The 16,661-nt window shown below is 40.8% G+C and overlaps 2 protein-coding genes across 7 annotated transcripts in view; one reads left to right on the top strand and one right to left on the bottom strand.

The window, feature by feature from the left end:
- atad2b (ATPase family AAA domain containing 2B) overlaps nt 1-3,836 on the top strand; it is a 59,907-nt gene extending 56,071 nt beyond the window's left edge. For all 4 annotated transcript variants that reach the window (XM_020641617.3, XM_065963401.1, XM_065963400.1 and 1 more), the window contains exon 28: nt 245-3,836. In XM_020641617.3, the coding sequence (XP_020497273.2) occupies nt 245-286 (42 nt within the window). In that variant the 3' untranslated portion in view covers nt 287-3,836. The remainder of the gene's footprint in view (nt 1-244) is intronic.
- Nucleotides 3,837-4,563: 727 nt separating this feature from the next.
- Nucleotides 4,564-16,661, bottom strand: part of LOC109989760 (kelch-like protein 29) — a 138,806-nt gene continuing 126,708 nt past the window's right edge. For all 3 annotated transcript variants that reach the window (XM_065963403.1, XM_020641626.3, XM_065963404.1), the window contains 2 exons: nt 8,591-8,735; nt 4,564-5,776 (listed from right to left, as the gene is read on the bottom strand). In XM_065963403.1, the coding sequence (XP_065819475.1) occupies nt 5,593-5,776; nt 8,591-8,735 (329 nt within the window). In that variant the 3' untranslated portion in view covers nt 4,564-5,592. The remainder of the gene's footprint in view (nt 5,777-8,590; nt 8,736-16,661) is intronic.

Genomic DNA, 16,661 nt, shown 5'->3' with positions numbered 1-16,661 from the left:
CACAGAGTTGTAGCCTTTTTAATAACCTGAAAGACTCAGGACATTTTTTTAAAGACAGGTACGCATTGTCTGCTATTCTTCTCTGTCAGGAAATAAATCTATTTTTAAAATTGTTCATTAAAGAATTCTGATACTGTAGTCGGTGAATAGAAGTAAATCAGATATTTTACCACCCAGCTCTACAATCCAGTTTACTGTGTCGGTAGCAACTAAGATCTCTGTCTCTGTGTTTGTGTGTCTGCAGGAGATGGAGGAGAGAATCCAACATTTTGATACATTCCTGTGAGTCGGAGAGAATACCTATCAGGTTACACCCTGAACAGCCCGGGACCACAAAGATATACAAACTGAGTGGAGGAGAGTGAAGGAGCGTCTGAGTCCAGCCCTCATCAAATTAAAAACTAACAAAAAAAAAACAATCAACCAGAAAAATCCAGCACCCTCCTTTTGCTGGGAGGGATCACGACAAAGGACAGGGTTGAGGACAGAGACATTCAATGGTGCTATCGTCTCAGGAACCTGGCCAGATCCAGACCCATTTTACACAACCAAACTCCTAGAGGTGTGTCAGTCACACACACAATGCACACACACACACCAATGGTGACGGGCAACCCTGGTGCTAATCAGGTGCTATCCAAACTTTTTATCCATGCTGCTCTTTGGATTACTTCTTAACTAGGATGACTAGCAAAACCAACAGATCGGGTGATGTCATATCGCAGTTCTCTCATATGCACACACACACACACACACACACGCACACACACACGCCCGTTCACTTGGGTATGCATGTATTTCTATAGACACACACACACACACACACACACACACACACACACACACACACACACACACACACACACACACACACACACACACACACACACACACACACACACACTCACTTAGATCCTCACCAGCAGATTTTGCGAATGCAGAGTGTTGCCAGGAGATGAGGACAGTTAATGTTCTGAATCACTGAACTACATCGTTGAGCCAGTCGCGCTCTTGAGTGGAACGCTTCATCACAGGCCAGTCCTCGCATCATTATCATTCGGCTTGCTTTTTTTCTGCCATTTTAGCTACTCGATTAATTCAATATCTGAGCCACCGTCAAGGATACTCACCCAGAATGATAGTTTACAAAGTTTTACAGCGACTCGTCGAGGTTAGCACAGCAGGACTAGAACCCATAATGTCCTCTTTATCAGGTGTGGAAATCTGTAAGCCCCCTCTGTGAATGATGGAACAAGCGTCTCCTGCAGATCACTCCACGCAGACCACCTCTGGCGTTCACAGTCTTTGCAGATTGTCCCGTTCTTAATAGTCTGTGGTAGCTGACCCCCCCCCCCCCACACACACACACACCCCTCTCTCTCCACACTACATTCTCAGTCTGAATGTTTCCCCTCCTGTCAAGCTGTGCCCGCCCGCCACTAAATATTTTTTTCTTGCTGTACCAACACCCCAGCTGAGGAACTGGAAGCATGACAAATTGGAAAGCGTCTGGAGTTTGCACTGCCTAGTGTGTGCCTTATTTCAACCGTCATATGAAACTCTGAAAGTTGAAGCAGGCTCTTTTTATTTACTTCTTGTGACACTCGACAGGCTCAAAGTTAGGGTGGGTGCTAACCACTGAGGTCAGTGACCTTGAAGCATTAAAATATATAAATCTCAATGCCAGTCTGTCTTTTGAAAACATATCTTTGTATGTCTCTAACCTTGGCCAAAAAGAAATTTCAGTTTGAGAAACATTAAGTATTTTTAGAAGCTACACACCCCTCTTTCTGGGTGGTTGTCTGGCGAGAAATGTCTCACGCACTTGGAATATTGTAGAGATATTTAAAACGTATTAATGCCCTGTTATTGGGGAAGTTAGTCTCCGCCTGAGCAGCCAGCAGACGAATGAAAAATTTGACGATACCGCCTTCAATCTTTGAAATGCAAAAACAAACAAACAAATAATGCGAGTCCAACAATTTGTGGTGCCAAGTGTTGTCTTACTCCCTGTGAAGGTGCTGATATAACGAAGCCTGTTCTGTTCCAACTTTAAAAAAAATGTTCTCTAATATGGTCATAACATCTTATGTATTATGTTGTGTATTTGATGATCATTTTTTCTACCTTTTTATACGAAGCTTTGCTTGAGTTGAGATTGCCTCCGCATGGGTTTATGGATCCATAATGAACAAGGCCATTCTAGGCAGTGCCCGTCACTAAGGTGTATAAAGAATGACATGATTTGTTTTTATTTCCTCCTTTCAAATATGTGAACCCACTTTGTGGATGTCTTTTGTTGTTACGTTCTCATTTCTCGACAAGAGAAGCTGGATTCTCATGTCTGGCCAACACAGTATACGTTATCTGACTGCAGTAAATGGAGGTTTTGCTGAAGCTTTATAAGGTTTCCGTGGCAGTCTGCCATATTTTGAGCAGGATGTGTAGACTGGAGAAGGCCCCCTTCTTTCTCTCCCAGAACTCTTGTCCAGTCCTCAAACCTCTCGGTGCAACTCTGACCCCAGCTCACCTCTGCCTTTTTTTCTCAAATGTGTTGTGACAAAAGACCATATGCAAACTGGCAATGACAGGTTAGCACTTGGACTACTGCAGAGAGAGAAAAACCAACGCTACCTCAGCTTAATTTATTTTAATGCGGTAACTGTTTACTGGGTACAAAAACAGTATTTTCTCCTCCCCCCCCAAAATACTGTTTCAACATCAACAGCAGTATCACCGAAGGTACCAGATCAGTCAAACCACGGCTGCTGCAGTAATCCAACAGTAGTTTATATCTCTCCCCGATTGTTATGTATGTTTGCATTTGAGCCAGATGATGATTGCATAAATTGTAAGAATATTTGATAAACTGTACGTTTAAATATTTAGTTTCAGGAACATTTCTACTCACTGAGGAGATAATCCTAGACCTGCTCCTTTTTTCATATTTTCAACCCATAGGCGTTAAAGAGAACATTTTCTGCCTCCTCTCACATCCATCGCCTTTTTGATTCTTTCAGATTTTCATCTCATGATTCTGATTATTTATTCTTAAACATGTTTTACATCTAATATTCAGTCAATAGTGTTTTTGTATTGTTTGTAATTGAACTAATCGGGAGGCATCACGCGTCCGTTTTTTTTTTTAACCGTTTTGCTGAACTGCATAGCGTTTGTGTAGCATGTCTATTTGGCGTGTACGGGGGAATAAAGGGTTTACAGGTCTCTCAGGTTCAACACGCAACAACATGCCCTTTCAGCTTTTCTATTTATTTCATTGCTCTGGTGCTTTCTTTGTTCATGTGGTTACCGACTGTGGCATACTGGAAGAGACTAACATTACGATGGATGTGGATATTTAATGAAAACAGAGTCCGTCTAGTTCATCACAGAGAAACAGGACCAGACTAACCTTCTTTTGATGTTTTCCACTTTGTCTCCTCTTTCTGCCAAAATAATTATTTTTTATGAATTAAAAAAAAAACACTTATGGAAATAAAATGGGTAGTTAAATGTCATACATTGTGATCTTCCTTTCTTATTATAAATTGTAGCCAGTTTGGACTAATAACCAATTTTTGTCTGGTAGTTGAGACTACTTAGTCCAGTATGCAGAAGGAAAGGGTTTGTTCTATCCAGAATGTCTTTGCCCCCCCTCCCCCTCCCCCCAGTTTATTTAGTCGAGACCTTCATTGCTTCGTCTGTTCTGTTTGTTTGTGTATTTAACACACCTGTTCGCAATTGTTACTTTAGTGTAAGTTATATTTGAAATGAAACATTTACTGTATTTCTCAAATAAACTGCTGTGATATACTTGAATAAAAGGTTCAAAGGTTCATGTGGTCATTTTTTCACACGCTGAATTCGGATTAAAGTAAAGGGCGTTGCATGGAAAACAATTTCTTTTCTTATGTTGTACCTTTGTACTCTAACACCAAAATGTTCTGTCTCACATCTTGCAGTAAATACAAACTGAGATGTAAACCTCGTGACGATAATCTCTGGGATTAAAGGAAGAATGTGCGACTTTTTCATCCAGTAGATGTCGCCCTTTAACACCAACATGAAACTAAAACAAACTGCTGTTGGTGACACCTCCACTATTCTGAACCCTCCGCTCTCCTCCAGCGACACACCTCCAACCCCTCTCCGCTCACGTTCGCTTGAAGGTGTTATCAATTAGAAAGCACCACAATTAAGCACCGTCAAGCGCAAGCCGCGGACACACTTTGGTTAACACTTTGCTTCATATTGCACATAAATTGACAGAATGACCATGATCTAAACAAACTTACATGACACTCAAATAAGCAGTGAGTAGACTGTGTTATTCTTCTTTTCTCTAGTCCTTGACTAAAACAGCTTTATACACAAGGCCGTCCCGCCCATGTAAACATGTAAACACAGCCCGACAATAACGCAGCCAGCGGGACTCACACTTCTCACTAATTTGTAAATGTCTCGTGAATCGTCACTGTCTACGTGTAAAATATTCTTCCTTTAAATAGAATCTTAACTGTCGCCTTCATTCATTAAACAGTCAAATCTAAAGACATGATACAGTTTAAATGTTTAATATTTGTATTAGGTTTTAATAAGCACTGGTAAATTCTCCTTTTCGATTACAGATTTACAGACATACCATTTTAAATTCAACCTCTTTTTTCTAAAAACATTTATACAGCATTTTCTTCAGATTTAAAAAAACATTTTTACAGATCTTCTTTCAGGTTTTAAAATATACATATTTCCTTCCTGTATTTACAGAATACAAATCCAATTCCCTGTTTGAGTTGCATTGTAAAAAAAAAAGGGAAGGTTTGGGTAAAGTGATGAAATAAATGAAAGATGAATCAACAGATAACGTGTATGATAACAGTCAGATGGTTATTGTGCTTTTATTTCTAGAGGATCTGTTTCAACTTGAACCTTAAGTATTCCCTTTCTATCTCAATCAAATGTTGAGCAAGTCACCAAGCTAAAAAAATAATTGGGTTCCACAGAGTAAAACATGTTTTTAAGGTTTCCTCATAAAATCACACACACTCCCTGACACAGTCGAAAAAGAAGAGACTCTTTAAATCAGCGGACAAACAGGAAAACAGGCGTTTCCATAATGTTGCAACTGAAAACAGTTCTTGCATCAAAAGATACTTGGCTCGCTTTGATTTGACTTTAAAACCTTCTCCTGTCAAACATACTTCTCCTCAAGGGACAGAAATTTCACCCTGCATTGGCTTTCACTGAGCATCATCAGAGTAAAGAAATATGGAGGGGATGAGTTTACAGAAAAGACAACAAACAATGAAGACAAAAATAAAGTTTACTAAGAGGGTCCCTGTGCTCGTTGGATGGAGGATGAACTACGACCATGACACACGCAGTACTGAAGGTTAGGCATTGTCTGAGTAGTTTAGTATGAGTACATTCTGCACAGGGCATTTTGGAGGGTGGGAAGGATAGTTGCTGGCGTCAAGTCTAGAGGTCACAGACCGACCAACCCTGGCTTCAAGCTGCCGTCACGCATCGTCCTTCAACCAGAGCTCAGCTGGTGTTTGGCATCAATCCCATAGTTAGGAGTCAAGGCCGCCCTCAGCTGCTCTGGATGTACTTTTTGATGACCACACAGCCGTGTCTGAACAGCGGGCAGGGTAGGGGCTGCAGGAGAGTCCACGTGTTGGTGTAAGGGTCAAAGGTCTCCATGTTGCTGAGGGCGGGACCCTCGCTGCTCACGATGCCTCCTGTGGCGTAGATCTTCCCTTCTAAGATCACCGCGCTGCATGGACAGACAGAATGTAAACATTTCAATGATCTCTTTTTTAAATCTAGCACGTGTTTGTTAGCTGAGAAGGTTGATACCACTTTCTTCTCTGTGTGTTAAATTTTAATCCACAGACAAAAGGAGAAAAGGCCTCGCTCTGTGAAATGTTGGAAAAGTCACATTTACACCAAAAGTAACCAGGACCCCAAAAGTACACCTAGGAGGTTCTGAACAGGGTCAAAAAAAAAGTTCCTCCAGCCCATCATCATCTTTTTCTTAAATTTAGAAATAAAGATCCTTAAAAAATATGCAAATTATTATGCAGATGTGTGACGAGCCTCATCTGTTTTATTCAGCTTTAGATATATTACAAGGAGGCCTTCTGGTGGTTAAAGTCCCGAGGACATTATTTAGACCCTGGTGCCTGTGGTTCACTCACACTGTGTTGATCCAATTGGTCCCTAGTTCCTGAGGAAAGTTCCTGCAGTCAAAAGAATTAAAACCTACTCAACAGCAGACTGTTGGGAACACATCTGTGTGAAGCAGATAAGTGGGTGAATGCAAGTGCAGGAATTTACAGAGCTTTGATATTAGATGGCTGTGACTCCCCGTAGCAGGAATATTGCTCTTATAGTTAATCTGGGTACAACAACATAGCCAGTCCGGAGACAACATCTCTATAAGCATGCTGCTGGTCTCGTTGGGGGCCATGCTGAGATGATTTGAATATCATTCAGCCAAACTCTAAATATGGTAACAAGGCTACTTGGTCAGGCAAACATATTTCCCTTTCAGGGCAGGTGAGGGAATAAATTAAATAAGCAAATATCTGTACAACTGTACTCGCTTCATAAGAGGAACAGAAACATGAGATTAAATTCTTAGAGGATCCAATCTGTGGCTGCCAGCTGATTCACACTGTGAACTACTATTAGGGTCTGTATTTACACAAGGTGCATGCTCATAGATACAGACGCACAGAAAAACATGCAGTACTACTGCAACACATTTACATCACTGTTGGGACTAAAAGAGATTATCATATAAAGCCTAAATCTACTCAGAGAAAAAGCACAGCTGATCCAAATTGCAGACCCTGGAGCTGCTCCTCCTGATAAACAGAGGGGAGGTGCAGGCCTGAAGACAGAGGCAGTGAAGAGAGAATATCAGCTCTCCTGCATGATGACCCAGCTAGACTTCATCCACACTGTTTCTGCGTGTCTGTGAATTTCTCTTCTGGCAGCTCTGTGTTTCCCTCTTCTCCTGCATCTCTTCTTCTCTGGTGTCAGACTTAGTTAAATGTAGCAGAACAGCTGCCTGGTGTGTGTGCAGACGCAGCTTATCAATAAGTCTGACAACATGATTTATGTTCCACATTTCACATAAGATCACTCTCTGAAAATGCTTCGCAAATGTGTTTGCCTCTTGCTTTCTTGGCTACTGAAAACATGAAAAAAGATCAAAAAGGAAACCTCAGGAATGGTCAGCAGTGGGTCCTATGTTCTACAGACTGCACACCTCCGTGGCTCCAGCTGAGTGGATTATTAGGACATGATCACACAGTTGTTAATAGTCATTTCTCTCTTTTATCAGCCATTATCCATCCACAAATTGTATAAAGTTAGTGAACTTTACTTATTTTTTTCCCTCTTCAGAGCAAAAACCTCACACTCCCCACTCTGAATGAGTACAAATGACACATATGTCACATGTGTACAACCTAAACGTCGAGCTATTTCATGCTTTAAAAGGAATGAGTTTAAATCAAGATGAGAATCTGCTTTTACAGCTAAGCATGTGCGCCGTGTGACTGATTGGGCAAATGTCAAAAGCAAACCAATGAACAAGAGAGTAATTTTATCTACCAAGAGAGAAGAAGGAGAAGAAGAAGAAGAAGAAGAAGAAGAAGAAGAAGAAGAAGAAGAAGAAGAAGAAGATCACTGTAGCTTCTGGGAAATAATCTGCCCATAACAAGCTTTTTTTCACATTTTAAATTAATTTCTCTGATCAACCGTTTCCAGTTCCACAGTCACAAAATAGATCGAAATTTTAGCTTGAAAAAATTAAAAATTTCATCATGTCATAGTAAATAGAAGAAGTGCAGGAATGCCCTTTTAGATGGCTCTCCTTGCATTTTGGCCCGATGCCATCTTTTGGCCTTGGAACCAGAAGATACTGTTCAGGCTGACATCAGGTTGGACGTGCAGCGCTACGTCTTTAAAGTTAACAGATAGCAACTTAACAATCACAGGTAGCCATGACCTAAATCACATCCGTTCTTATCCAAGACTTTTTTTTTCTAAACAGTGCCATTACTTTCAAAATTAACTTCCTTAACTTTCATTGAAGGAGACTTGAAACTAGCTATTGTGACAATTTACCTCACTATTGTTACATCAATGTTTCCTGTTTTATTTTCGCTGATTTCACCTGGCTGCCAGCACCTGTGGAGTGTGGACGATTAGGCTGAGTCTTTTCAGGAAAGGAAGGTTTCTGATTCGTTCACTCTCTCTCCCAGCTTCACAGCAGCAACACCTCAGTGGTTTGTTTTCAGGTTTTTTAGTTACTCTCTGTTTAATTGTCCCCAAAACTAAAATACAATATTTAATCCATGCGTGGTGTCCATTATTATGTTTGGCATTTGAGCCAGCCGTAACATTATGAAAAAGGTTAACTAACTGGAATACATTTTCTGATCCCATTTGAAAGATGAGCGTTCATTTGCAAAACAATGCTGGCTGTTAGGAGGAACACAGGTTTAATATTATATACAGTCCATGTATTCTACATAAACTTCCACAGTGCGCCAATGCATTATTCATGTCTCACCTGCAGAACTGCCGAGAGTGGTTCATGTTGGGTCCGGCCTTGATGTTGCCTCTGTCTGGATCATAGATGGTGGTGGCTCGAGCGTAGGCTCCTCCCAGGATGAATATAAAACCATTCAGACTCACTGCAGGGGCGTATTTGTTATCTGAAGATATGAGAGAAAGAGGAAAGACAGCAAGGGGGGGAGGGGGTAAAGGAGAGATTATTGTTAAGGAAAAAGCAGAGCTGAATGGCACACAGCAGAAATTTCCATTAATGTCCAATATTTATTAGCTCATTCCAAAGCGAGGGTGAACCTCACCCTGCTTTCTGTTGGACAGACAGGTGCCAAACACAGCCAGTTAGCTTGTGCTAGCTTGCTTAATTATTGTCTTTTCCATTAAAATAAATATGATATTCTCAGATAGCTTGCAGTGTAGCCGTAAACATACACGCTAACCCTGAAGTCATCGTGCACTTCTGAGGGTGATGAGCCCAGGAGGAGGGATTTGAATGTCTCCACCTTTAAGCTCAAAGTTTATGACAATATTCAAGAAACCAGCAAAATGACTATGCAACCATTTGCCTGCTTTGAGTGCTTATTAATTCTAAGTGAAAGATTTCATACAATTATACCACAGGGCGCTTAAGTAACATTTAAACATGATGAATATACAACTATGTTCTTTTTATATATAAAACTTTTATGTGATATTTCCTAGGGACCTAATTCAGAAAAGTTTTACAGACATGTTTGTACCACTTTACACAGTTTCTACTGTCGGTGGTGCTCAAAGTTTTTAAAAACTTGACAGCAGCTTGCAAGTGGCAGAGGCTGCAGCCGCTCACAGCTGCCAGCTACCAAACTCATATCTCTCCAGGGATTGCACATTCAAGTTAAAAAGAATGATTTTCTCCCACTGCGCTCTCCAGGCTCAACGGAGAAATTATCATCAACATTCTCCTCATGTGCCATTCTCAAGATAGTTTCAGAGAAGAAAAATGTAAAGGACGAGAATGGATAGATAACCAGTGAATCACAGAGACCATAAATAACTGTAGCTTTGTTGTTTTCTCCAAAATATGTCTTGGATTTGTAGCAATAAAAGAGAGTTCAAAATAATTCACAATTGCAGTACACCCTCTGGCATGTCCGTAGAGTCACAAAGAAAAATATAACACTGAGCATGTATTTGAAATACACGAGTGAACAGGTGACATGGTGCGTAATGTGCATGCTGTATAATTCCATCAGATACAGAAAATGAGGGAAAAAGAGGCACTGAAGCAGCACCACTGTTGATTTATAGATGATGGCAAACTAAATGAAACAGGGATTTATGAGGAACCATTTCAATAAAAACCTGCAGCTTCGAGCAGACAGTCCTGCTTAGTGGATAAGAGGAAACAGACTTGATTGACGGATAGATTGAGCCGACTTTATTGTCAGACGATGTCTAAAGTTTGACTCGCATCACATTTACAGCATAAACATTAAATACAAGATGCAAAGAAACATGCAAAGCCAGACCACCAAACAAACCACACTCAGTAATTTCTACCGAGCAGGCTGCAGCTGGCCAATTGACAAGCAGCATGAATAATTCACAGACACTTGGCCTGGCTGTTTTCTGCCACAATGGATGGGCATCCCTTATTAGGGATGAGAAACAGGAGATATAAAGCCTGATGCCTTACAAATGGAGATGGAAGCTCTAAGAGCTTCTCCTGTATTATAAAATCATCCCGCCCTTCTCTGGCTGTCACCCAAGCTTCTAATGTGAGTACCAATGTTATTATTTTTGCTAATATTCGCTCACAAAATGAAGCATTAGTCCCATTTGACATGAGAGTGCTGGAAGAAAAATGACAGGATCAAAAGCCGTTCATGATTTATCCTCTGTAGCCACGAATGCTTTTCTTTTTAATCCCTTGCAAAATTAGACCTAGTTATTACTAAACAGTCACAAGCAGACAGTACATACATATACATAAAAAAAACAAAAACAAAACGACATACATTTCAGTATACATATTAAACACAATGTCAAGAAACTTTCTACCTCATGTCAGGTCAAAAAACAACAACAGAATAAATCTCATTATATTACTATATTGATAAGATAGGATAATCATGCCTCTGTATCCCAGGCTTTTGAAGAATCTTCCAATTATTTGTACTTTTTTTCTTTCATAATAATTTACTCTTTAAGATGTAAAATAAGGGATCTTAATAGCAGTTTTTTTTTTTTTAGGAGAATTCAATGTATACATTTTTCCAAGTACTACTATATTATTCAATAACATGTTTAGATCCTCTTGGAAACCCCAAATAATATTAAAAGGGGATAAAGACAAAATGATTGCTTGTTCAGCGAATGTCTTTCTTTCTTGTCACACATATAGGCACAACATACACATATGCACAAATAGGATCTATGGACATGTATTAATGGAGAGATGTCAGAGTGGTGCTGCTACACGGGGAGCTGTTGTGGGTTTGGTGGTCGGTCCCTTGCTCATGGGCACCTCAGCAGTGTCTCTCCAGCAACTAGACTTTCTTATTTTGCTCCAAACCAGGACTTAAGATTCAAGATTGAGCTACTGTCACCCCATGTCATATGATTTATTTCTTCCAATAGTTGACACATCATTAGTTTTGACTGATGTGGGGGACTAAATGACAAATGGACAGAAATGACCCACTATTTTCATTTCATTTATATTCAAATGCATATTTTTCACCCTTCAGACGCTTAATAGCGTTGTGTTATGTACTAAAAACAAAGCAGTCATTTATAAAAAAGTGACACTCAATATTGAGATGTGTGCAACCTCTCAGGTAACAGCTTTAATTTTCTGGTCCTGAGAAATGAGCTGCTCTGATGTCGTCCTCACATTCTGCCTGACGTGTTGATTTTCTTCTTCTACCGTCTTCATTTTATGGATATGCTGCTGCAGTCTTTCCTCATGTCTGTGTGTGTGCGTGTGTTAGTGTGTGTGTGTGATGTTTTGTGTTGGTCTCGAACATGGAACACTCATTCTCTCTGCTCAGCGCCTCAGGCAGAATAATAACAGGACGCTCTCAAAGGAAAACCCTTTCTGCCTTTTTCCCCACAGAAACTCTCCCCACTGCTTCCTGCGTATATCTCGTGGACTCAAAGTAAGCAGCCGGTGTGAGTGCTCAGAGAAGTACCAGGCAGATTTATTGCGCTCTAATTTAGCAAGCTTCAAAGTACGGCTGTCAATGTTCAACATCTCTCCACTGCTATGCCTCTGCTTTTTATCCCCCAGGCCTTCAGCACTGAAAACAAGCAGCAGAGATACAAAAGAGAGTGCACATGTAGCGTCTGTGTCAGCTGAAAACGTCCCATTTCTGAGAAGAAGCTTGCTATTCTTGAAGTCTTCAAAGGTCAGCGTTTGTCTATATATGCAGCTATGAGGTAAGAAAGGTCAAATTCAATACACAACTGACCACATTCTACTGTAAATAAAAATGAGGGAAAGCGACAGAAAAACAGGCTTCAACACTGCTCCGATGTTAGAAGTACAGCTGTGCCTGTGAGGCAACACGGGCTGACGCAGGCTCTCACACTGATATAATAACTAAATCACCAACTGTGGGACCGCTCAGCTGAGGGCAAGGACAGGTAACAAATAAGCAAGCACCAAACACAAGCACGGCTATGGTGCATCTTGTGGATGCTGCCTAGACAAACCCCTTATTGTTGCCTCGCATCTTTTACAATCTGAGTTGTGCATCAACACAGCACATATATCTGTTTGTATAAAAGCATGAAAACTCCCACAAGCACAACACGCACACCGGTACATAACAACTCCCTCCATTATACCAACACTGTACACATCCAGATAAGACTCTGTCTGATTAAAATGCCCACACAGCAGTCGTCATCGCATAAACAGGATAATCTAGATGAAGGACAACCACCTACCACTGCGCATAAATGGAGAGACAGTAGAGAAAGTTTGGAGCTTCATATTATTGTACACCCACATCTCGGACAATCTCACATCAACATACACTGCTGGGTTACAAAAGCCTTCCTTACTTACTGAGCGCACTAGCAGAGGTTGACCTTTCTACCACTGCTTGATCGAGAGTTTACTGACACACCAGATCCTAGTGAGGTATGGCAGCAGCTTTGTGGCGGACAGGAAGGCCCTGCAGAGGGTCATCAACGCAGCCCAGAAAATCACATGTTCACCGGGCCTGGCTAACGTCTACCTCTTGTTGCCTACGGGAGACATCCTCAATCCTTTAAAGACACACCTCATCCTGCCAACTACCCGTTTGAGCACCCTGCCCTCAGGAGAGCGCGACAGATCTATGCACCAATTGACTTACTAACACTTTTTAACAAAAAGCAATCGCCATACTGAACACTTCATTAAGGAATCCTTCACCTAGTTCTCTATAGACATCTTTTGAATAATTTTGTGAACTTTTAGTCAAAATCAATGCACATTTTTGTAGGTCACATATTATGCCAAATACACTTTACCATGTTTTTCAAACACTAATATGTGTCCCTAGTCTGTCGACAAACCCCCATATTGTAAGAAAAGTCCGTCCTCTACGTCTTTTGCCCACTCCACCTTTCAGAAAATGTGTCCTCAAACAGGCTGTTTGGAGATTTTCCCTTCATGACATCACAAAGGGCAGTAACCCCTCCCCCAGGTGGGTGACACTCCCACAGCTATGTGTTTGATCTGTCCTCTTGAGTCTACCTTCTCACCGTAAGCATTTGGGCATGGTGCAAGAAAGCCCAAGCCACCGAAGCCCTTCCAGAGGGGCGTGGTCCAACACAGCTCCCTTGCAAATAAATCTATAGAACCAGCTACAGCCTGTTCTGAACGAGAGAGGTTTATAGGAATGATGAAATACAGTACTGAAGCCGTCACATGTTCAGAATGACAATATCAATATGCTTCTATGTGTAAAGTGATGTTAAACAAGTTCACCATACTTCTTGTCAATGATAGCTTGCTAATATTTGACAGTATCAGTGCAGACAGTTCTAGAACAGCAGAGGCTGGTGGCAAAGCATTTACCTTTGTAGTCAATTGGTCATTTATCAAAGTAATACAATTCCATGATTTTTTTTTGCTTATTTGGCCGACACATTTTTTTAAAAGCCAAGCCAGTAATATGAGCCAACATCAAAAACATGTTATTTTGATTTTAGGATACAGGTGAAATCAAGTAATACAATTAAATTCACAAGTGAGGACCATTTCTTTTTCATATGTCAGTTTTCAGCTTGAAGACTCTGATCTATTTTTTGAAGAGACAGAATTAGAGGAATGCTGAGCGAGTTTATTTGTTGATGAATAAAAAAAACCTTCCCTAAGTTTAAATGTACATATTTAATGAGTACATTTCTCAAATTGCAAACAGCTGGACATTCTTAAATAAAACATGCTTATGGGATGAAAATCGTTATTGAATAAGAAACAATATGTAAGATAGCTACTGAATTAAATCATAAAATGACCTTCCTATATCATCAGACATTAAGGAAACATGACATGTTGAAGGGCTGGATTCTCTGATAACAACACAGCAGCCAGTATGTCCTCTGTCTAAGTTTAGATTCTGGTGCAGAATAGTCTGTTTTTGTTTAAACCAGAGAAGCTAGGCTGTTTTAAGGTCCACCCATACAGCCTTTTTAGAAGCCCCGTTGGTTTGCCAGGCAAACAGCCAACCAACTGGTGTTGTAGGAATGGAAGTAGGCAAGCAAACTGGTTCAGATATAACTGATTCTACCTGAGCATTTTTAATAAGCTCCATGACCACAAATGTGGTAAAACTTGCGATGCAGAGCTGGCTAAACACTGAAGCTACAGTGTCCAGGTCAAGTAAACCTGTGTGTGCATCGACTCTAGGTGGGAGGGGGCAGGGGGAGACAGCTCACTCCAATATTTTACATTTGTACACATTTTAAATGCGATGCGTCAGAGTTACAGATTCCTCCTTTAAGGCAGTAATTGTTTAAGAATTCAATTAAATATCCTCAGATCACACGGCCATGTTGGAAGATCTCTAACAGAGAGATAACTCGAACTCTTGGCAGTATGGTATCTGTGTAAACTGACCTTTCAAAGAAAGCAACGAGGCTCTTAAGGAGTTCACGGCATGTGAACAGGCTTATTTACACTCCCAGGTTTCAGTACATTATGCTGCTCAGCAGACAGATATATTGAAGACAAAGAAAGACACAGATGAGCGGATAGGCAGAGGATCCGCACATCTCAATAGACACGTTGACGGGACTATTTTTGGCGCACAAGATGTTGTTTTTCACTCTGCAAGAGAGAGGAGTCCCGATAAGTGTTTGTGAAACCCATTTGCAGTTCATGCAGGAGGTATTCCATGCAGAGGGAAATCACACATACCAGAAGAACACACATATCGCAAGCATATGCACACACACACACTCAGATGCACAGTCATAGGACCTGCATGGAACTGTATTTGTGTCTGACGGTAAGACAGAGCTGAGGGACCGTGAGAGTCGTGCAAAAGAAGGAGACAGCGAGTAAGATAGAGAGAGATAAAGAGGTAGCTCAGAGAGGGAGAGCAATCTGTTGGCGCACTGACAGATGACAGTTGGTCTGTCTATTGGTGCTTTATACACAAACATGCACATATACGCCATGCAGGCACACACACATGGAGTCACCTCCTGGCTCATTACATAATTCATGCGTGTGTGTGTGTGTGTGTGTGTGTGTGTGTGTGTACCTGTGAGTCTCTGGGGTTGTAAAGTTGACTTGAGGTAAGGAGATGTTGTGTGTGTCAGTGTCTCTCTGCGTGTGTGTGTTTCTCGTTCCTCCTCTGCCAGCTGCTCTGCCAGCTTTTTAATACCATTCAGCTTTCAGCACAAACACCCGGATTACATAATCATAATTTAGCTCACAGTATTCCTGCTCTGAAAAGGCACAAATAACAGAGAGCAAGTTTCTGGGCGACAGAGCTGAGAGAAGTGGCTCTACGCTGGTGTTTTAATGACATGATAACATCTTCTTGTCTGGAAACGTTGGAATTCAAACACACTTTTGAGTTTTTCTCTGATGCCTGCTGCTCTGAGTGTAGTCTGCAGAAACACAATATGAGATAAAAATGTACTTAAAAGAAACGTCTGGACATCTCTGTGCCCTCAGAATCCTTAATGTGCCAACACATTAAATAAGGCAATTCAGCATCTACTGTTATATAGAATCTCTAATCTCCAGAAAATGAAATAAAACGAAAATATATGTTTTTTATCTGTTGTATCTGCTTTTTTAAATCCATGGTTCAAATAAACACGGAAATTAATCTATTTTTGATAAATGAGCTGCAGCATGTAGCTTAGCATTAAGGTTGCTCATAGTAGGGATTTCATACCTTTGGACAGAGTCAGGCCAGCAATTTCCGCTTGTCAGTCATTAGCTTATGCTAAGCTAAGCTAACCGGCTGCTGATCGTAGCATTATTTTCTGACAGACAGACATGAGAGTGGTTTCAATCCTTTAACCAAATCTTTTAGTGAGTCCTTGTGTTTATGTGTAAAAGCACATCTAAAGCCTAATATTAATCAAAACATATGTTCACATTAACAGCGTTTATACTGTGCTGCATCTTAACGGGATTACACTTTGTAATATTTCTGCCAGTGGATAAAATCTCCGCACAGGTAACACAGCTGTCAGTGTTTTGAATCTCACCGAGGTGTACACTGTGTGTATTTCCTGTTATGTTGGAGTTATTGGCAGCTCGGTTTAAGTGTTTCTTCTGTTGCAGCATCTTTCACAGGTCCCTGTTGGCTCAGACTTGAATCTGGCTGCAGGTTTGTGAAGTGAATAACTTCACAGTTTGGCTGATAACATGTCTGAAAGCTTTAGTAGGACTCACCCGTCATGGCGTCAAAAGCATGGGAAAAATGCTGATGATACTAAGAAGGAATAAAGCAGCAGGGGTACATGAGGTCCTGCACTGATCAATACATTTTTCTGTTGTCTTTTTTTGCCCGGAATAAACTGAATGGAAGACTAAGACCAAATTTGTAGACGTTTTTTTCTCTATT

Source organism: Labrus bergylta, chromosome 15 (genome assembly GCF_963930695.1).
Source record: "Labrus bergylta chromosome 15, fLabBer1.1, whole genome shotgun sequence".
NCBI lineage: Eukaryota > Metazoa > Chordata > Actinopteri > Labriformes > Labridae > Labrus > Labrus bergylta.
The sequence above is the reverse complement of the archived record's forward strand: the minus strand, read 5'-3'. Positions and strand labels throughout refer to the sequence as shown.